The 17067-nt window shown below is 59.8% G+C and overlaps 1 protein-coding gene across 1 annotated transcript in view; it reads left to right on the top strand.

The window, feature by feature from the left end:
* Positions 1 to 17067, top strand: part of MAD1L1 (mitotic arrest deficient 1 like 1) — a 318780-nt gene that overhangs the window by 187206 nt on the left and 114507 nt on the right. The window contains exon 13 of the mRNA XM_082856688.1: positions 9617 to 9673. Within this exon, the coding sequence (XP_082712814.1) occupies positions 9617 to 9673 (57 nt within the window). The remainder of the gene's footprint in view (positions 1 to 9616; positions 9674 to 17067) is intronic.

Genomic DNA, 17067 nt, shown 5'->3' with positions numbered 1-17067 from the left:
TGTCGGTACAGGCGCTTCCATGCCGTTTTTACCACCACACATTTGCTCCCCGTGAGACACTAGTGAAGAGGGATTCGCGGGGAAGGCTCCCCCCGACGCCTCAGCGTCCCCGGTGCTTTTTACCTTACGAGCTCCTTCCTGTCTGGCACCGCGTGTGCTCCAGTTCATTACGAGGTTGGCAGTTCTGGCACTTCCAATGCCATATGTTGAGGCTTTTTGCGTGTTGGCGATGAGGGGCTGTCAGTGACCTCGGAACTCGTTGACCAGCATGGTCACCGTGCCTTACCCTGCCCGAGGCTGCGGCTTGGGGACAGCCCCGCCCCTGGCGTCTGGCGGACGGGCACCGGGTTCCTTTGGCTCCCTGTCTCCCCTTGAGTCCTGCCTGCAGGGAGCTGACTTGTCCCGGTTTGCCTGGGGCTGTCCTGGTTTTGGTAGCGAAAGTGCCTGACCCCTTCTCCCCTTCCTGTGGTCAGCAGTGCAGCGGGGCGGTCACTCAGCCTTCCCTTCCAGCTCCCAGACTTACGGGAGAATTCGGGGGGGGGGGGGTGGACATCACCGGCTCTGCCAGCGTCACTGCCACGGCTGTTCCTCTCCGTCGTCATCATCGCCACAGGGGCTCACGTGGCCAGTCCAGGCGCTGGGCGGGAGGCACCAGACAGAGGAGGGGCAGAGGAATGGCCTCCCAGCCCTGGCAGCTGCCCCGCCCTGTCCACGCTGGGACTCCCGTCCCTGCCCTGTGCTCTCCGGACACGGGTGCCGATGGCCTCCTGCCCTCCACCCAGGCTGCACCGACCCCGGATCTGTGTTAGGAGGGAAGACCTGAGATCCCCATCTTTGAGTCTGGGGGTTACCCTGGGACCAGCCTCAGTGTTCTGGACTCAGGCTCTGCTCGCCATCCCAGCGAGGCCATCCATTGGGGGGGCGGTTCTTGCTCTCCACATGTCCTGCACATATCCTCCCTGTAGGTGAGGGAGCCCCCCAAGTCCCTCCCCCTTGAATTCCCCCCAAGAGCCCCGCCTGGGCCTGAGCTGCTGTCGTGGAAAGGGTCAAGCACAGAGGGGCTGCAGCAGGGCATCCCTGGGCCAGGCCAACCGGGCACTGTCCCCTGGCCTTTTGGAGTGTCTGCAGGCAGCTGAAGAAAGGCTGACTGACCCCAAGTGTTGGAAACACCCATCACCTTTGGAAAGTGGAGGTCGTGGTTGGATTCGGTGTGCCCTGTGGGTCAGGCCTGGGTCTGCTCCTGCTGAGGGCTGTACGCCTCCCGGTCTCCACCAGGTGGCAGCAGACAAAGCCGGCCGGTCCTGCTCCCTGGTTCAGGCCCCCAGCAGGGTGGGATGCGGACTGTAGTGAGGGACCCCGGACAGGACAGGGGCTCCTCCTCAGCCGTGGTCCTTTTTCCTGCACATCACCGAGACCCCTTCTTGTCTCCTTCCAGCCCTCTGGGAACCTGTACTGGGACAAGGATGTCCTTCCCCCTCCCTCCTGCTTCCCTCCTCCCCAGCTGTCCGCTGACCTGATCTGTACCAGACCCCGCCAAGCATAGGCCCCCAGGAGCCCACCGCCCAGTTAGGAGCCACTGGGAACTGGAGCTGTGTGGCTCTGGGTTGGCCCCGAGCTGCGGGAGCTTGGCTGGGAGAAGCTGCCTCCGTGGGGGGCTGGGGGAGCCAGCTGCCCGGTGCAGTATGAGGACGAGGGGTCCTGGCTGGGCTGGGCTGGCGGGATCCGCAGAGAGCCTCCTACAGGAAGGACCCTGCGCCCGAGTTCATGTTCAAGCTGGCGCTGCTGGAGCAGAGGGGCCTTTGCCGTCAGGCCTGGCTCTAGGGTTAGGACTGAGCGTGGAGTAAGGGAGCGTGTGGGACTCCGGCCTTCCAGGGAGCTCTGCCCTCGTTCTCTTGCCGGTGGTGCACACTGTCCTCTTAGAGATCGGACCGCTCACGGCCACCTCGCTGTGCACCCGAGGAGAGAGGGCCGGGGCTGGGGCTCCAGGACCCGAGGGGTTTCTCCCAGCACTCGGTAGCGGCACAGAAGTGACAGGTGCGGGGAGACACGTACACGGCAGAAGGCTTTTCTCTAGTGTCCGGAGGGTGGGAGGGAGTATGGTGTAGAAGGGGAGAAATTGGGGAAATGGGAAACATTGGGCAAATTGGGGAATATTCGCCTCATTCCTGAGCGTTGCAGCCAGCGGCCCCGTCGCCCCATCAGCGAGCTCCCTGGATTCGCCCAGCCGGGCCGTCAGGGGGCTGCCCCACGGTAGTGTGTCAGCTGTTCTCACGTGGGCCTGGAGGGGGGCTCCCTGAGCACCTTGGAGGGTGTGCTGCCCTGACGGGGGCGCCCACCTCCCATCAGCGCCTGCCTCCAGCCCCCACTGGCCCTGGGATCCCCCAGGGGGTGGGGCGGGGGGTTCCTGTGGGGGGCCCTCTGGTGGCCGCTGGCGGCTCCCCTGGACTGGGTCTCATCCCAGGAGGAGGTCTGGGTTAGGGAGAATGTGACCCCAACATGAGGAACTAAGCCCATTAGCAAAGAACAGGAAGGGGTTCAGGAAGGGGGCTGGCGGGGGTGGGGCGAGGTCTTGGGTTCAGGAAAGAGCTGGGAGGAGCCCAGGGCGAAGTGGGTGTGAAGGCGGTGCCCTCTGTGCCCAGAACCGCGAGGCTGCTGATGGGCCGTGTGGAGGGAGCCCTGCGAGTGCTCTGCCCTCCGCCCCCCCGTCCTCACTCCACAAGGCCCCGTAGGCGTGGTCAGCCCTCCAGCCGAGGGTGGGTGGCAGAGGCCTGGCCTGTGGGGACTGCCCTGGCCATTGTGATGACTGTGGTCGTGCTCTCCATGGACCGGGGGAGGCTGAGCTCCCGGAGGCCTTTCCGGAAGGACTGGGCTCAGACAGGACATGGGAGACCCAGCAAGGTGGCAGCCGTGGGCTGTGGGTCAGGTGTGCTCCGTGTGTGGTTTGCCGGTCCTTCTCCCAGGAGATCCAGGAGATCCCAGGAGAGGGGTTGTCAGAGCCTCCTTTAAGGCAAGTCACAAAACCCGGATGCTGGCCTGACCTGCCTTCAGTCCCAGCAGTTTCCTGGTAGAGCCGAGAGCTTCTGTGCAGCTCCGGGTGGAGGGCTGGGTAAGGGGGGAGGAGCGGGCGGATGCTTTCTCTGCATGCACGTGAGGCTCTGGGGCAGCCTGGGGGTCCCCGGCCCAGACCCGCTTCCCATCTCCAGCCTGGCCCCTTTGCAGGGGGGCACCCAGGCTCTCTGAACCCTGTCTCACCCCTCTGAGGCCCTGAGCAGCCAGGGAGAGGCCTGCGGCTCAGGAGGCTGGAGCCTGGACGCCGGGGTTTGGGCAGGACAGGCCCCTGTGCCGTCCCTTGTGGGTCTGCTCCTACGGCCTCAAGAGAGGGGACAGGCTCAGAGGCGCCTGGCTTTGACCTCACCCTCCAGGTCAGAGTGGCCCCGTGCCGGAGCCGAGCCGTGCAGGGCGGGGCTGGTGTCCTTCGGGCAGTTTTCTTCTCCTTGTTTTATTAAACAGTAACATTTCACGTCTCAGAGTCTCGGAGAACGACCCGCACTTGGAGCCTCTGGAAGCTGCTTCAAGCTGCCTGGCAGAAGTTTATTAGTTGAGCATCACGTATTGACAGATGGTAGGAAGTTATGTAACTTTATAGAACCCGTTTGTTAAGGGTTCCTCAGAGCCTCCAGGCGACTCATCCGTCCTCAGGCTGTGATGCAAGCACCGTTTGGGGGCAGACGAGAGCAGAGCACTGCTCGCAGCCCCACGGTCCCCGTTTTGTTCCGCTGTCTTGGGGGACCGCCGGGAGCAGCCAGGTGCGTGCAGGGAAGACGTCCCCACAGCCCCCGGGCCTGACAGTGTAGACGGATTAGTGTCCCTCGCCCGCCTGAGAGAGCGCTGGCCTGGGCGTCAGGGTCGGGGCGCCCTGGGCTCTGGGTGCCTGGTGGAGGTGAGGGCCCCTCTCCCCGCCCCACCCAGCCCTTCTTTCTCCCTCCAGCCTTCTTCGCTTTCCTTCCGTATTTCTTTCTGTTCTCTCTTTGTGTCTGTCTGTTCCTGTCTTTGCCCTGCTCTGTCCTCTCACCTCCACTGCCCCCTTCTCCTCCTTGGCCTCTCTCCACCTCCTCGCTCACCCCCAAGCTCCTGTTGCTTTTCACGCAGAGGTCAGCAGGCGTTGTCTGTAAAGGGCCAGACAGTGAGTGCTGTGGGCTGTGTGGCCACGTGGTCTTGATCACAGCCCCTCAGCTCTGCGGCGGTACAGCTCAGGAGCAGCCGTGGGCCGTCAGTAGATGGTGGGTGTGGCTCTGTGCCAGTGAGACTTTACAGATGAAACCGGTGGTGGGCTGGATTTGTGGGCAGGCTGTAGTTGCCAGCCCCCTCTTCCAGCTCCTCTTGTCTGGGACCCCGAGACCCTGCTGCTTGACGTGAGAGCTGCCGCGCCTGCCCCATGGGACCTGGCCAGCCCCTGGTGTGCCCACGGCAGGCGCCCTCTCACAGGTACAGGGGGCGCGCTGCTCCGTCGGCCCTACCTTTCACTTGCTGGGGAAGGAGTGGGACCCACAGATGTGGGCACAGGGAATTTGAAAAACGCATCCACTTCTTAGAGAGGCATTACATTTCACCCATTTAGCTTAATCAGTCAGTTCTAATGGGAGACATGCTTTGATTCTAGCAAAAACATCTCAGTACCACCAAGCAGAAGTGTTGAGATTGGGAGGATCCCAGCAGCCCGACTCTGGTGCCGTTTTGCACGGGTTTTACTTATTCCATTTAATAAAGCGGCTGCAGAAGTCGGCAGCATGTGTCATGAATCCTCCTCTGTCGACAGGGCTCTAAATATGCGGCTCATGCCACCTCGATTCAAGATATCAGCCTGATGTGTTTTTCTAATTTATTTAATTAAAACAGACTATGGTGCTGCTGGCTGCTGCATGGAGGCCTGTGGAAAGTCCCAGTTTCAGAGTGCAGCAGTGATTTCCAACTCCCAGCCTAGGAGGAGGTGGGCGCGACACTGCTCCCTCTCCCTCGCTCCTCCCGGACTTCTGTGAGGGCGCACGTCACAGCGTTTCTGTCGCCGCCCCCTGGCCCCCCCCCCGGTGGGGGGCTTGGCTTCAGGAAGAGCGGCAGCTTTTGAACCCTACGTTGTTCACCAGATCCAGATTTTTTTCTTCCTTGTGGAAGTGTTTAGTGCTCCCCTTATATAAGGCTCTTGAGAGGACCCTCCTGTAAAAAAGAACAGATGAAACCAACTGGAAAACCTTGAGACAGAGCTACGAGATGAGCAACGTGCTGAGTAGATGGAAAACAGAAGGCGGGCAAACGGGGGTAGTGCCAGAGACCCGGGCTCTGGGAGTCCTCTGCGGTCGGACACAGATCTGACGTGCAGAGGCCACAGGCAGTGGGCGAGGGCCACGCTCTATCTTCAGCTTTTCGAGGCCCCTCCATACTCTTTCCCGTAGTGGCTGCACCAGCCTACATTCGCACCGTCAGTGCACAACACATTCTTCAACACTTGCTGCCTGTTGTCGTTTTGATAATACCCATCCTAGCAGGTGTGAGGTGATATCTCTGTGGTTGTGATTTGTATTTCCCTGATGGTTAGTGATGTTGAGCATCTTTTCATTTACCTGTTGGCTGTTTTGATTCTTTGGAAGAACTTCTGTTCAGATCCTGTCACCATTTCTTAATTGGCTTTTGGGTTTTTTTAACCATTCAGTTGTATGAGTTCCTTATATATGTTGGATATTAACTCCTTGATGCACGGTTTGCAAATATTTTCTCCCATTCCATAGGTCACTTTTCATTTTGTTGTTTCCTTTGCTGTGCAGAAGCTTTTTAGTTTGTTTTTTTTTTCTATTTCTGCCAAAAATGCCAGTGGAATTTTGATAGAGATTACATGGAATCTGTAGCTTGCTTTGGGTAGTGTGGACAGTTGAACAGTATTAATTCTTCCAGTCCACGAACACAGAATGTCTTTCCATTTATCTATGTCATTTTCAATGTCTACTTTCAGTGTCTTTTGAGTATATGGATCTTTTACCTCCTTGGTTAAATTTATTCCTAAGTATTTTATTGTTCTTTGATGCTGTCGTAAATGGGACTGTTTAGTTTCTTTTTCAGATGGTTCATTATTAGCGTATAGAAATGCAACTTATTTTTGTATGTTGATTTCATACACTGCAACTTTACTGAATTTGTTCATTAATTCTGACAGGTTTCCTGTGGAGTTTTTAGGATTTTCTATAAATAAGATCATAACATCTGCAGAGCGACAATTTTACTTCTTCCTTTCCTATTTGGATGCCTTCTGTTTCTTTTTCTTGTCTGATTGCTCTGGCTAGGACTTCCAGTACTGTGTTGAATATGAGTGGTGAGAGTGGGCATCCTTGCCTTGTTCCTGATTTTAGAAGAAGAGCTTTCAGCTTCTTCACTGTTGAATATGACATTAGCTACGGGCTTTATTATGTTGAAGTACATTCCTTTGGTACCTAATTAATTTTTGTCATGAGAGGATATAAAGTTTTATCAGATGCTTTCTCTGCATCTCTTGAGATAATCACGTTGTCCTTCATTGTGTTAATGTGTTGTATCGCGTCGATTGATTTGTGCACGTTGAGCCGTCCTTGCATTCCATGGGTAAATCCCACTTGATCACGGTGTATGATCTTTTTAATGTGCTGTTGAATTCAGTTTGCTAGTATTTTGCTGAGGACTTTTGCGTCTGTGTTCATCAGGGATATTGGCCAGTGGGTTTTTTGGTTTCTGTGTTTTTTTTTGTTTTTTTGTTTTTTCTCTTGTAGCATCCTTGTCTGACTTTGGTATCGGGGTAATGCTAGGCTTGTAAAATTAGTTTGGAAGTGTTCCCTTCTCTTCGATTTTTCTTGGAAGAGTTTGAAAAGGATTGGTATTAATACTTCTTTAAATGTTTGGTAAAGTTCACCAGTGAAGCCATGTGGTCCTGGGCCTTTCTTTGTAGGGAGGTTTTTGGTTTTCTTTTTTAACTGATTAATTTTTCTTGCTCTTTACTGGTCTGTCCGTATTTTCTGTTTTTTTAACGATTCATTCTTGATTATTTGTATATTTCTAGGAGTTTATTTCTTTTAGGTTGTCCAGTTTCTTGGTGTATAATGTTGATCACAGTAGTTCTTGAGTCTTTGTGTTTTTATGGTATCCTTTGTGATGTTTTCATTTATGACTTTATTTATTTGAGCCTTATCTTTTTTCTTAATTAGTTTAGCTAAAGGTTTGTCAATTTTGCTTATCTTTAAAAAAAAAAAAAACAACAAAACAGCTCCTAGTTTTGTTGATCTGTTCTGTTCCGGTCCGAGGGTGGTTGTGTCTGAATCCACGTTCTGTGAGGGGATAACAGCTGAAAACTGCTCCTTCACCTTGTGGCGCTCCCAGCCCAGACCTCTGTTCCAGGTCACACGGCTGGAACGCAGAGACGTTGGGATTCATCTCTGTTGTCTGGCTTCACCCCTGCAGTGATGCCTGAGCGGCCAGGAGGGCTCGTGAAGACAGATCTGCTGGGTCCTCCCCAGCTCTGGGGGCGTGGGGGGCTGAAACGTTGCACTTCCCACAAGTCCCCAGGGGTGTTGCAGCTGTGGTCCTAGGCCCATCACCTGCAGGGTAACCACACTAGCTGTTGAAGCCAGGACGGGGTCCAGGTCTGCTGTGGAAGTACCACCGTGGTTCTGTGAGCACCAGTGGGGCCTGGCGGGCTCCGGGTCTGGGAGAGGTATCGGCTACTTCAGCTGCAGAGGTGGGTTCTGAGGGGTGAAGGCCTCCGTCCTGCAGGCTGCCCAGGAGCCAGGACTTCCCGGCAGAGCCACGGCTCCAGGCCGAGCCGGCACGTGCGCTGCCTGCCTGCTTACGTGCCGACGTGCTCTGCGGCCACGGGAAGCGTGGCTCACTCCTGCCTTCAGGCTGACGTCCATGTGGGGAGGCGCCCTCTCTGCCCCTCAGGGCTGCTGCCAGGTGGAAGCGGTGTGTCTATGGGCCGTTGCCTGGACGGGCCCCTGTCAACCGGCCGGCTTCCTCGCCTCTTTTATCTTTCCACTTTGTCCCAAGCCTGTGTGTGGAGTGGAGCCGAGAGGCAGGGGGCCTGAGACTCTGGTCTCGTTCTGTCCATGAGACCTGCAGCCTTGGGCTTTGCGGCCTCCTGTCCTGCCTGCATCCGGCTGCAGGGACGGCTTCTCCCCTGCGCCTGGGCTCCTGCGCTCCTCCGCTCCTGCGCTCCTGCGCTGGCGGGAGCTGGGCAGCAGTTCTCACTCAGAGATCAAAGTGGCCACGCGAGGTCTCAGTGCCCCCTTTGCCGTCACACGTGGTGCGTGGGCCGGGGGCTCGCGCCTGGGGTCTGGCAGGAGTGTGATGCCCCCGGACGGCCTGACGCAGCCCTGCGGTCACGGGTCCCCTCCCACCTGCTCCGAGGTGTGCTGCCCCCGGGACGGCCGCTTCCCTTCCTCCTGTCCGCCCCCCGCAGCCCCGCCATGTGCCTGCCCCCCCCAGCCCCACTGCACCCAGCCTGGCCAGGGCGGGACGCAACGTGAGGGATCGTGCCTCCCCGAGGCTATTCCAGGAGGCCGTCCCTTCAGGAAGCGCCCGGCCTCGGTCACGCGAGCAGCCGTGAGGAGCGGCTGACGGTCAGTCTCTGACGCGGCCCACGGCCCCGCCAGCCCCCTGCTCCCTGGGGTCCTCGCTGCAGGCGGAGCCCCCCGTTGAAGGCTCGCCCCGCGGGGTCCCCGTCGTCACCGCCGCCTCGGGATCCTGAGTGCAGAGTGAGCACCAGGTGGGCGGCCGCCACGTCCTCGCTCTCCTCTCCCAGGTGAGGCGACGGCCCAGGGCGGCGAGGGCTCAAGCAGGGTCCCCGGGGGTACGCGACGCCCACACCCAGTGCCGGGCGTCCGACGGGCGCGTGTGGACCGCGGCTGCTCCGGTCCTCCGACACTGGGTGCGGTCGGCCTTTAATTTCCCGCGTGACTGGGCCGTGGAGCAGCTTCGCGGGCACGTCTTCCCCGGCGAGGCCTCCGCTCACGCTCACACGGTCTCCCTCGCGTGCTCAGTCCTGCCGCGCCCGCCGGTTCCGCCCCGCGGCCCGAAGGGGCGGGGCTGGGGGCGGGGCTGGGGGCCGGCGCGGTGGGGGCCACGCCTCCCCGTTTCCTTCCCTCAGATCCAAGCCCTGTGCTGCTGCGTGTCGTGGATGCCGGGAATCCACTGTTTCCGGGGTTTCGTCTGGTTTTCTGGCTGGTTCGGGAGGGAGAGTAAATCCAGCGCCCGTTGCTTCATCTTGTCCCCGTTGCGGCTCGACGACTGTGTCCCACCCCCGCCGTCCTGGTCCCCTCTTGAGGAGCGCTGTGGTTGGTCAGTGCCTCCTGCCTCCTGGACTGTGGCCCGGTCCCCGGCCTCTTACCAGGGGCGCTAAGACTCCAGCCCGGATCTCTCTCCCCTTCGGGCGGCAGGCTTGGGGCGGACTTGGCGAGTTATCACGTTCCTGCGGCCCCTCTTTCCAAACAGTGGGAATTCGGGGTCTCCCCCGGCAGCAGTGGATGTGGCAGAGGTGGGGGAGGGGTGGTCGCTTCGGCCCCAGGAGGAGAAAGCCCACTGACCCACTTTCTGTCTTGCCTTGAAGGCTCAGCTGTCGCAGGCCCTGGAGGAGCTGGGAGGCCAGAAACAACGAGCCGACATGGTGAGTCCCTGAGGCGCGCGCCTGGCTGGTGGCCCCTGTGGCCACAGGGAAGCCCAGGGCCTGGGTGCCTTCGCGCGCCGCGACCTGCCCTGCAGGCACAGGCCACACACCCAGCCCCTCCACCCCTGGCACAGACTGCGGGGCTCCCCCCAGCCGGCTCTGAGGTGGGGACGGCGGTGCATCTCCTGCTCAGGTCACAGCCACACGACACGCTGACCCCACGCTGACCCCACGGGCCCTGGAGCGTGTGCACGCTGAGCACAGGGCTCTCCAGCCTCGCGTGGCTACTTGGTGGCACGTTTGTTTCTGGGCTGTCGCTGTGGGCTGCCTTCTGATGTCAGATCACGTCCGCCCCGCCCTCCGTGCAGCCGGGGAGCCCTTACCTGGGCGCGTGCAGACACGGCCCCGGAGACCTGGCTGGCGCCCCCGTACCTGGAGGGTCCTTACCACCCACTGGGGGCCAGAGGGACTCGGCCTTCTGGCATCCTCATCCTGCACAAACCGTGAGCCGCTCTGGCCCCGGTCTGGGCGCTGAGGGGATGAAGCCCCGGGCACAGGAGGGCCACAGGTGTGGGGAGGGGAGGGGCATCTGCTCACGTCATCGGGTTGCTCTGCCTGGGCCACATGCCAGCCGGGTTGGGGGCACCCGGGAAGCTGCCGTGGGCACTGGGACTGGCGGCTGGAGCCGGGCTCCTGTCTCGGTGTCGGCGCCGCCCAGCCCCGCCTGTCGTGGGCATGCACACTGGGGATGACCGCCGGGTGGAAGAGGCACATCCTTGAATTTGCTCTGTCCACCGCTGCTGCGACCCTCAGTGTCGGGGGCTGGGTGAGGAATCGGGGGTGGGGTGGGATGGGAGGATCGGGGAGCGCGGGTTCGGGGGAAGCGTGGCGGTCTGAGAGGCAGTTGTACATTGGGCTGTGGGGGCTTTTGGGCGTCCAGAGTCCCCGAGTCAAGGCCGGGAAGCACCTGGGTGTTCCCGGTGGGTAGGTACCCAGCGGGCCAAGCCCTGCCTGGCTGCTCCAGTCCCAGGCATCTGTCCTGGGGGGCAGTTCCACTCAGAGTCAGAGAAGGACATGTCCAGTGAGGGGCCCTAGGTCCCGTGTGTAAGGGCAGCCGTGAGAGGACCCCAGAGCTTCCCGGTGATGGGATTTCATCAGTGAGCCTCCGAGAGCTGTTTCCTGGGGCAGCAGGGGCACGTCTGAGCCTGCGGAAGTCCTAGAGGTGGGAAGGCAGCCTGACTGCGTGCTGGCTGAGGGAGGGGGCACCTGGGGCAGCGAGCGCAGCTGCCTGGCCTCCGGACCCGGGGCGGGAGGGGGCTTGGGGGGAGGGGGCTTCCTTGTCGTCCACCGACTTTGCCGCCCGGGGTGGGGTGGGGTGGGGTGGGGTGGGGTGGGGTGTCCTTGAAGCCTAATGCATCCTCTTGATGAGGTCCTGAGGACTCAGTGATCTGTGTCTCCTCTGTCGCCCCCTCGGTGCTGGCCTGAGTTGGCGTGTGCCCTCGGGCCGTGTTTCCGTGATGTGCACGAGGCAGGAGGAGGTGCGTGGGCATCTGATGCCCGAGGCCTCAAGGCTGAGAAGTGAGGATGCCTTGGAGCTGATGCCTCGGCCCTTCCCCGGCCCTGGGGCTTGTGGATAGGAGCCGGTGCCTCCCGGGCAAGAGGGAGGACAGACCCTGCTGCACTTGGCCACTGGCTCTGGCCCTCAGGCCAGGGTGGGCGCTGAGCTGGGGAGGCCTGGGCACCCCGAGGGACGCGGGGCCGCAGGGCTGTGTGCCTTCCAGCCTGTGCTCTTTTTTAGTTTCAACCCGTATAGTTTCCGTCCCTTGTGTGAATCACCCAGGGGCTTTGAAATCCTGACACCTGGTCCCTCCTTTAGACCGATTAAGTTAGAACTGGTTGGGGGGGCCCGGGCAGGGGTGTCATTTCATGTCTTCCTGGGCAAGTCTGATGTCAGCCAGGGTGGAGAGCCTCCGGCAGGCCTGGTGTCCCCAGGCTCGGCGCAAGGCCCCTCCCCCAGGCCACTGGGGGACCTTGGGGACCGTGCTCCATGGGGAGCTTCGGATGAAACGTGCCTTGTCCCAGTGGTACTGACCCTGCAGAGGCGGGCAGCAGTGCGGGGCCTGGCCTTGCCTGAGCTGACGACCATGCGCGGAGATGAGGTGCCGGCGGCCTTCGTGTGCGCAAGCCAGGCGCTGTGGGCCCCTTACGCTGGTTCTTGCTTGCTTGCTTTTGGGTCTGGGCTGTAGCTGTCTCCTCAGACAGGTTTTTCCTCTCTGCCTTTTTTTGTTTTTTTTAAACATCTTCATTGGAGTATAAATGCTTTAAAATGGTGTGTTAGTTTCTGCTTTATAACAAAGTGAATCAGCTATACACATGCATATATACCCACATCTCCTCCCTCCCACACTCCTTATCCCACCCCTCTAAGGGGTCACAAAGCACCCAGCTGATCTCCCTGTGCTATGCAGCTGCTTCCCACTAGCTGTCTATTTTACATTTGGTAGTGTATGTATGTCCATGCCACTCTCCCACTTCGTCCCAGCTTCCCCTTCCCCCTCCCCGTGTCCTCAAGTTCATTCTCTGGGTCTGATCTCTGCCTTTGATGGTCTAATCTTTAGCTTATTTTGTGTTATTTCACTTCCCTCTTCTTTTTCTGAGTTAAAGGGAAAATGAGAAACGGCGGTGCCCGGGGCCCAGGAGTGCAGGTGAGCCACACTCAGTCCAGGAGCTTGTGTGAGCCCCTGCTCTCCCTCCCGAACTGGTTCCAGGGGGGTCCTGCAGCCCCCGAGGAGATAAAGGCTAGGCAGGCTGGTGCAGGGGCTGGCAGCTAGAAGCCTGACAGGTCCGTAGTCAAGCCCTCAGAGAGTGAGATTACCCAGAAAATGCATGCATTTGGTTAGGGGGAGGTTTCTGCTCTCGTGTAAACCCCTGAGGGGATGGAGAAGTAAGAAGTTGAAGAGGGGGACAGTGGCCCAGAGTGCACTGTGGGACCCGGGGGGGGGGGGCGGGCACAGTCACCCCTCCCACCCATTCCAGTGACAGCCTTGGTGCCACTGGGGGCGTCTCGGGTGCTAGGAGGGCGGGGCTCCTCTGGGTCTGGACGGTGAGAAGTCTGCTTACGGGGGCTGCTGACTGTAACCCCAGGCCCTCTGTCCAGGACAGCTGCGAACGGGGCCCCGGCTCCTGGAGCATCTCTGCCACCTGCAGCTGCTGGCCTGCTGTTTGCTGGCCCAGAGTCAGTTCACTAGGTAGGAAAGGGGAGAGAAGAAAAGAAAAGAAAAATTTAAGCATCTTTAGCTGATTGCAGATGACAAGACAAAGGCGGCCTGACTTTTTGTTGGTGATTAGCAAACAGAATTAGTAAGTGTGAGCACAATTCATGTTTTTTCCTTTAAATGCAACTGATATCACAAGGAAAGACGTCCCTGGCTGTAGTTGTATCGTTGACACGCCTCACCCTAATTAGATCAGTCCGGCCATGGCTGCAGAAAGGAGTTTTTTTTTTTTTTTTTTTTTTTTTTTTTTTGCCGTACGCGGGCCTCTCACTGTTGCGGCCTCTCCCGTTGCGGAGCACAGGCTCCGGACGCGCAGGCTCAGCGGCCATGGCTCACGGGCCCAGCCGCTCCGCGGCACGTGGGATCTTCCTGTGTCCCCTGCATCAGCAGGCGGAGTCTCAGCCACTGCGCCACCAGGGAAGCCCAAAAGGATTATTTTGATTCTTTTTTTTTTTTTTAACTAAACATGCTCTTTTTTCTTTTCTTTTTTTAATTACTTTATTTATGGCTGCGTTGGGTCTTCGTTGCTGCGGGCGGGCTTTCTCTAGCTGTGGTGAGCGGGGGCTACTCTTGGTTGCCGTACACGGGCTTCTCATTGCAGTGGCTTCTCTTGTTGCGGAGCACGGGCTCTAGGCGCACGAACTTCCGTAGTTGTGGCTCACGGGCTTCAGTAGTTGAGGCTCACAGGCTCTAGGCACGTGGGCTCAATAGTTGTGGCTCACGGGCTCAGTAGTCGTGGCTCACCGGCTCTAGGTGCAGGGGCTTCAGTACTTGTGGCTCCCGGGCTCTAGAACGTAGGCTTAGTAGTTGTGGCTCAGGCTCAGTAGTCATGACTCACGGGCTCTAGGCACAAGGGCTTCAGTAGTTGTGGCTCGTGGGCTCTAGAACGCAGGCTCAGTAGTTGTGGCGCACGGGCTTAGTTGCTCTGCGGCATGTCGGATCTTCCCAGACCAGGGTTCAAACCCATGTCCCCTGCACTGGCAGGTGGACTCCTAACCACTGTGCCACCAGGGAAGCCCTTGACCCTAACTCTAAAGAGTGCTGCAGTCCTTTATAACTTCAGGGAGCGAGGACTGGATGTTCGTCTTCTGACTCTGGGGACTTGCCCCTCACAGCCCCGTGCCACTGTCCGCCTCCCAGGGCCCCTCCCGGAAGCACTGCCCGGACAGGGGGCAGAGCACGCGCGGCCCGGCTGACTAGCTCCCGCCCCCCACTGCTCTCCTGCTTCGGTGCAGCTCGAAGCGGGCAGTGTGGTCGTGGCTACGCATGTTGAGGCTGTTGCGGGCCTCCTGATAACAAGCGCTTTACAGCAAGGTTCTGCCACTGAGGACAGCCCCGCAAGGCGGGTCCAGGAACGCGCAGGCCTCCCGGGCTTTCCTTCCGCAAGAGCACCAGCAGCGCTTGCTCTGGCTCCGAGGGGCTGGAGCATGGATCGCAAGGATGGTGGCGAGACCACCTGTGGCCCTGCCAGGGGCTGTGGCCACCGCAGTGGGCCTTGCTGACCCTGCATCATCATCGACCCAGCGTCGAGGGCCGGTGAATCACCAGGAGGGGGTGTGAGCCTCCACTGTTCAACGCTGGCAGCCATCGCCCGTGTGCCCGCACCCCCCCCCCCCGCTGGAGGACCCGGCCTTATCACAGTCTGCCAGCTGCTTCCCGTGAATTATTAAAAGCACCTCTGTGCGTGGTGGTGACTCATTTCACGTTCTGGATCTGTCCTGCACAACTGGAGAACTTCATCCTTGGCAGGAGTGTGGGTCAGGCTCATCGGAGGAGGTGCCCAGTGGCACCATGAGGAGTGGGCCTCCCGCAGCCCCGGGTCCCCTGCCCGGGAGCCTCTGCGCCTTCTCTTCCGTCCCGGACACCTGCCTTCCCCTCCTCAACCCCGAGAGAAACGCTGATCTCTCAGGAGCCTCGCACGGAGGCGTGAGTGCCCGTGTTTGAAAAGACCCGAGGGACTTGTTGGGACGTGTTGGTTGAGCCTCTGGGGTGGGCCCCTTCTCCCTCTGGCCCCGCGGAGGCCGGCTGGAGGCTGGCTGCCTCACCACGGAGGCCCTCGTGTCTCAGGACGAGGCTCCTCCCCCCGGGAGGGAAGTGAGCATGCGCGCGGGGCGGGGGCGGGGTGGCATTAAATGCGTCTCCTGTTTGGGGCAGCGTCCAGGGACGGAGCCCGTGCTGTTCTGTGATGTGCGGCCGGCCGTGCTCCCCACCTTCCCATGTGGACGTCTTCACTTCCTCCTTGTTGGGGCCCCCCAGGCCCTTCTGCTGTCGCTGAGCACATGATGTCCTCTCACCCTTCCATGTCCTTCGTCATGCTGTTCCCACCTCCTGGAATGTGTCTCCAGTCCCGCAGAGCCTGCTTCCCCCTCAGGACGGAGCTGAGTGCTCCTTGCAGCGGTGCCTGTTGCTGCCCCGTTGTGCAGACGCGCTATCGTCCCACCGCATTCGCTCGAGTGCACTCTGACCATCAGCATCGCCACCACTGTTGTCCACGGCACAGGCGTGGTTTGGGGCCTGACACTGCAGCCACTGCAGGCTGCGTGCTGCACACAGATCATCTCAGTTCAGTCCTGCCCCCCAGGTGGTCATTGTGGAGGGAGCTGCAGCGAGCAGGCAGGTGGCCAGTGGGGCGCAGACCCTGCGAGAGCACCGTGGGCACCACGCTGCCTCTTTACGCCAGTTAAACCTGTGGGGCTGGGCCTCGCCCGGGGCCGGCACCAGGACGCGGTGATAAAGTGTGTGCTGAGTCACTGGACACGGACGCGGAGGAACGCAGTGCGTCCCTGGGGTCTCCCAGTCTGGGCACCCAGTCTTGGGGGTTTGCCCAGTTTGCAAAGGTCTCATTAGAAAATGCGGGTGATTTAAACTTTTGCCTTGCGAGGCCCTGCCTGGCTCCTAGAGACACAGCCTGCGGAGGTGGCGGCATGACGGCTGGCCTGGGCGCGGGGTAGTGCCCGCCGTCCCTGCACGAGCACAGCTCGCAGCCGCCATCACCGGGGCCTCCGCATGGCTTTCACACCGGACACAGCACGACCTTTTATCATTTTCCTTCTCAGCATCTTGTTAGGTGTTCTCTCATCTTCCGTCCCAGGGAAGGTCTAGAGCTCGCTTGCCAGGTTTCAGGTGGGCCTCCTGGTGGACTCGTGCTGCGTGGACGGGTTCCCGCGGGCAGCGCCAGCTCCCTGCAGGGTCGGTTCTTCCTGTTCTTCCCGCTTGGAGCGCCCTGCGGCCGCGTGTTCACAGCTTCTCTCACGACCTCACCTGAGTATGGCTGTTTTCTTCTAGTAGGCCTTGCACGTTTCTTGTTAGCTTGATTCCCGGGTGTTTTATCCTTCCTGTTACTTGCATGTTGCTTTTTCACCCCGCTGCTAGGTCCACTGCCACTGGGTGACCTGGGGTCGCGGGAAGGTGGGCACTTGAGACGTGGACACTGAAAACCCCAGAGGATCCCCCCCGCAAAACTGTAACAGCCGCAGACTAGAAACTGGCTAATTTATCTGCTAAAGTCATGGGCATAATTCCGCGGGGGAAGTCACGTACGACAGGCGTCCCTCCCTCACCGGCTCTGAGCACGGGCTGTTCTTGTGGCTCGCAGCTGCCTCGCGTCTCCGCGGGGACCCTATCCTTGTGGCTCGCGGGCGCCTCGCGTCTCCGCGGGGACCCTATTCTTGTGGCTCGCGGACGCCTCGCGTCTCCGTGGGACCCTCTCTGGCGTAGCGCTGTCTCGTCTCCCGCTTTCTTACTGTGCAGCGTTGAACGATTTGCTGCTCACCGCGCTGTTGAGTTCACAGCGTCTTCACGGCCTCCCCGCGCGTTTGCCTAGTCGTGGTTTGCTCCCGGCGTCCCTGCACCCGTGGCTGAGCCACCCTGGACCATCTCTCCAGCCCCTGGTCCCCAGGGATTTTGTGAGAGTTCTCTTTCTTAGCAAATGTGCCGACTCAAGAAATGGCCTTCTAGGGTGCAAACTCTGCAGCTGGGCTTCTCTTTTTCTGAGGTGGAGGTGTGTCCCAGCTCAGGTCAGCAGCTGGGTGAGCCAGTGGTGGCTGCCTGTGGCCTGTTGCACCGGTGTGTCCTTCTAGGCTGGGATGGAAATTGACAAGACCCTCCCACCCCCACCAG

The sequence above is a fragment of the Leucopleurus acutus genome (assembly GCF_964270905.1).
Source record: "Leucopleurus acutus genome assembly, chromosome: 16".
Taxonomy (NCBI): Eukaryota; Metazoa; Chordata; class Mammalia; order Artiodactyla; family Delphinidae; genus Leucopleurus; species Leucopleurus acutus.
Note: the sequence above shows the minus strand (reverse complement) of the source record. Positions and strands in the feature narration are given on the sequence as shown.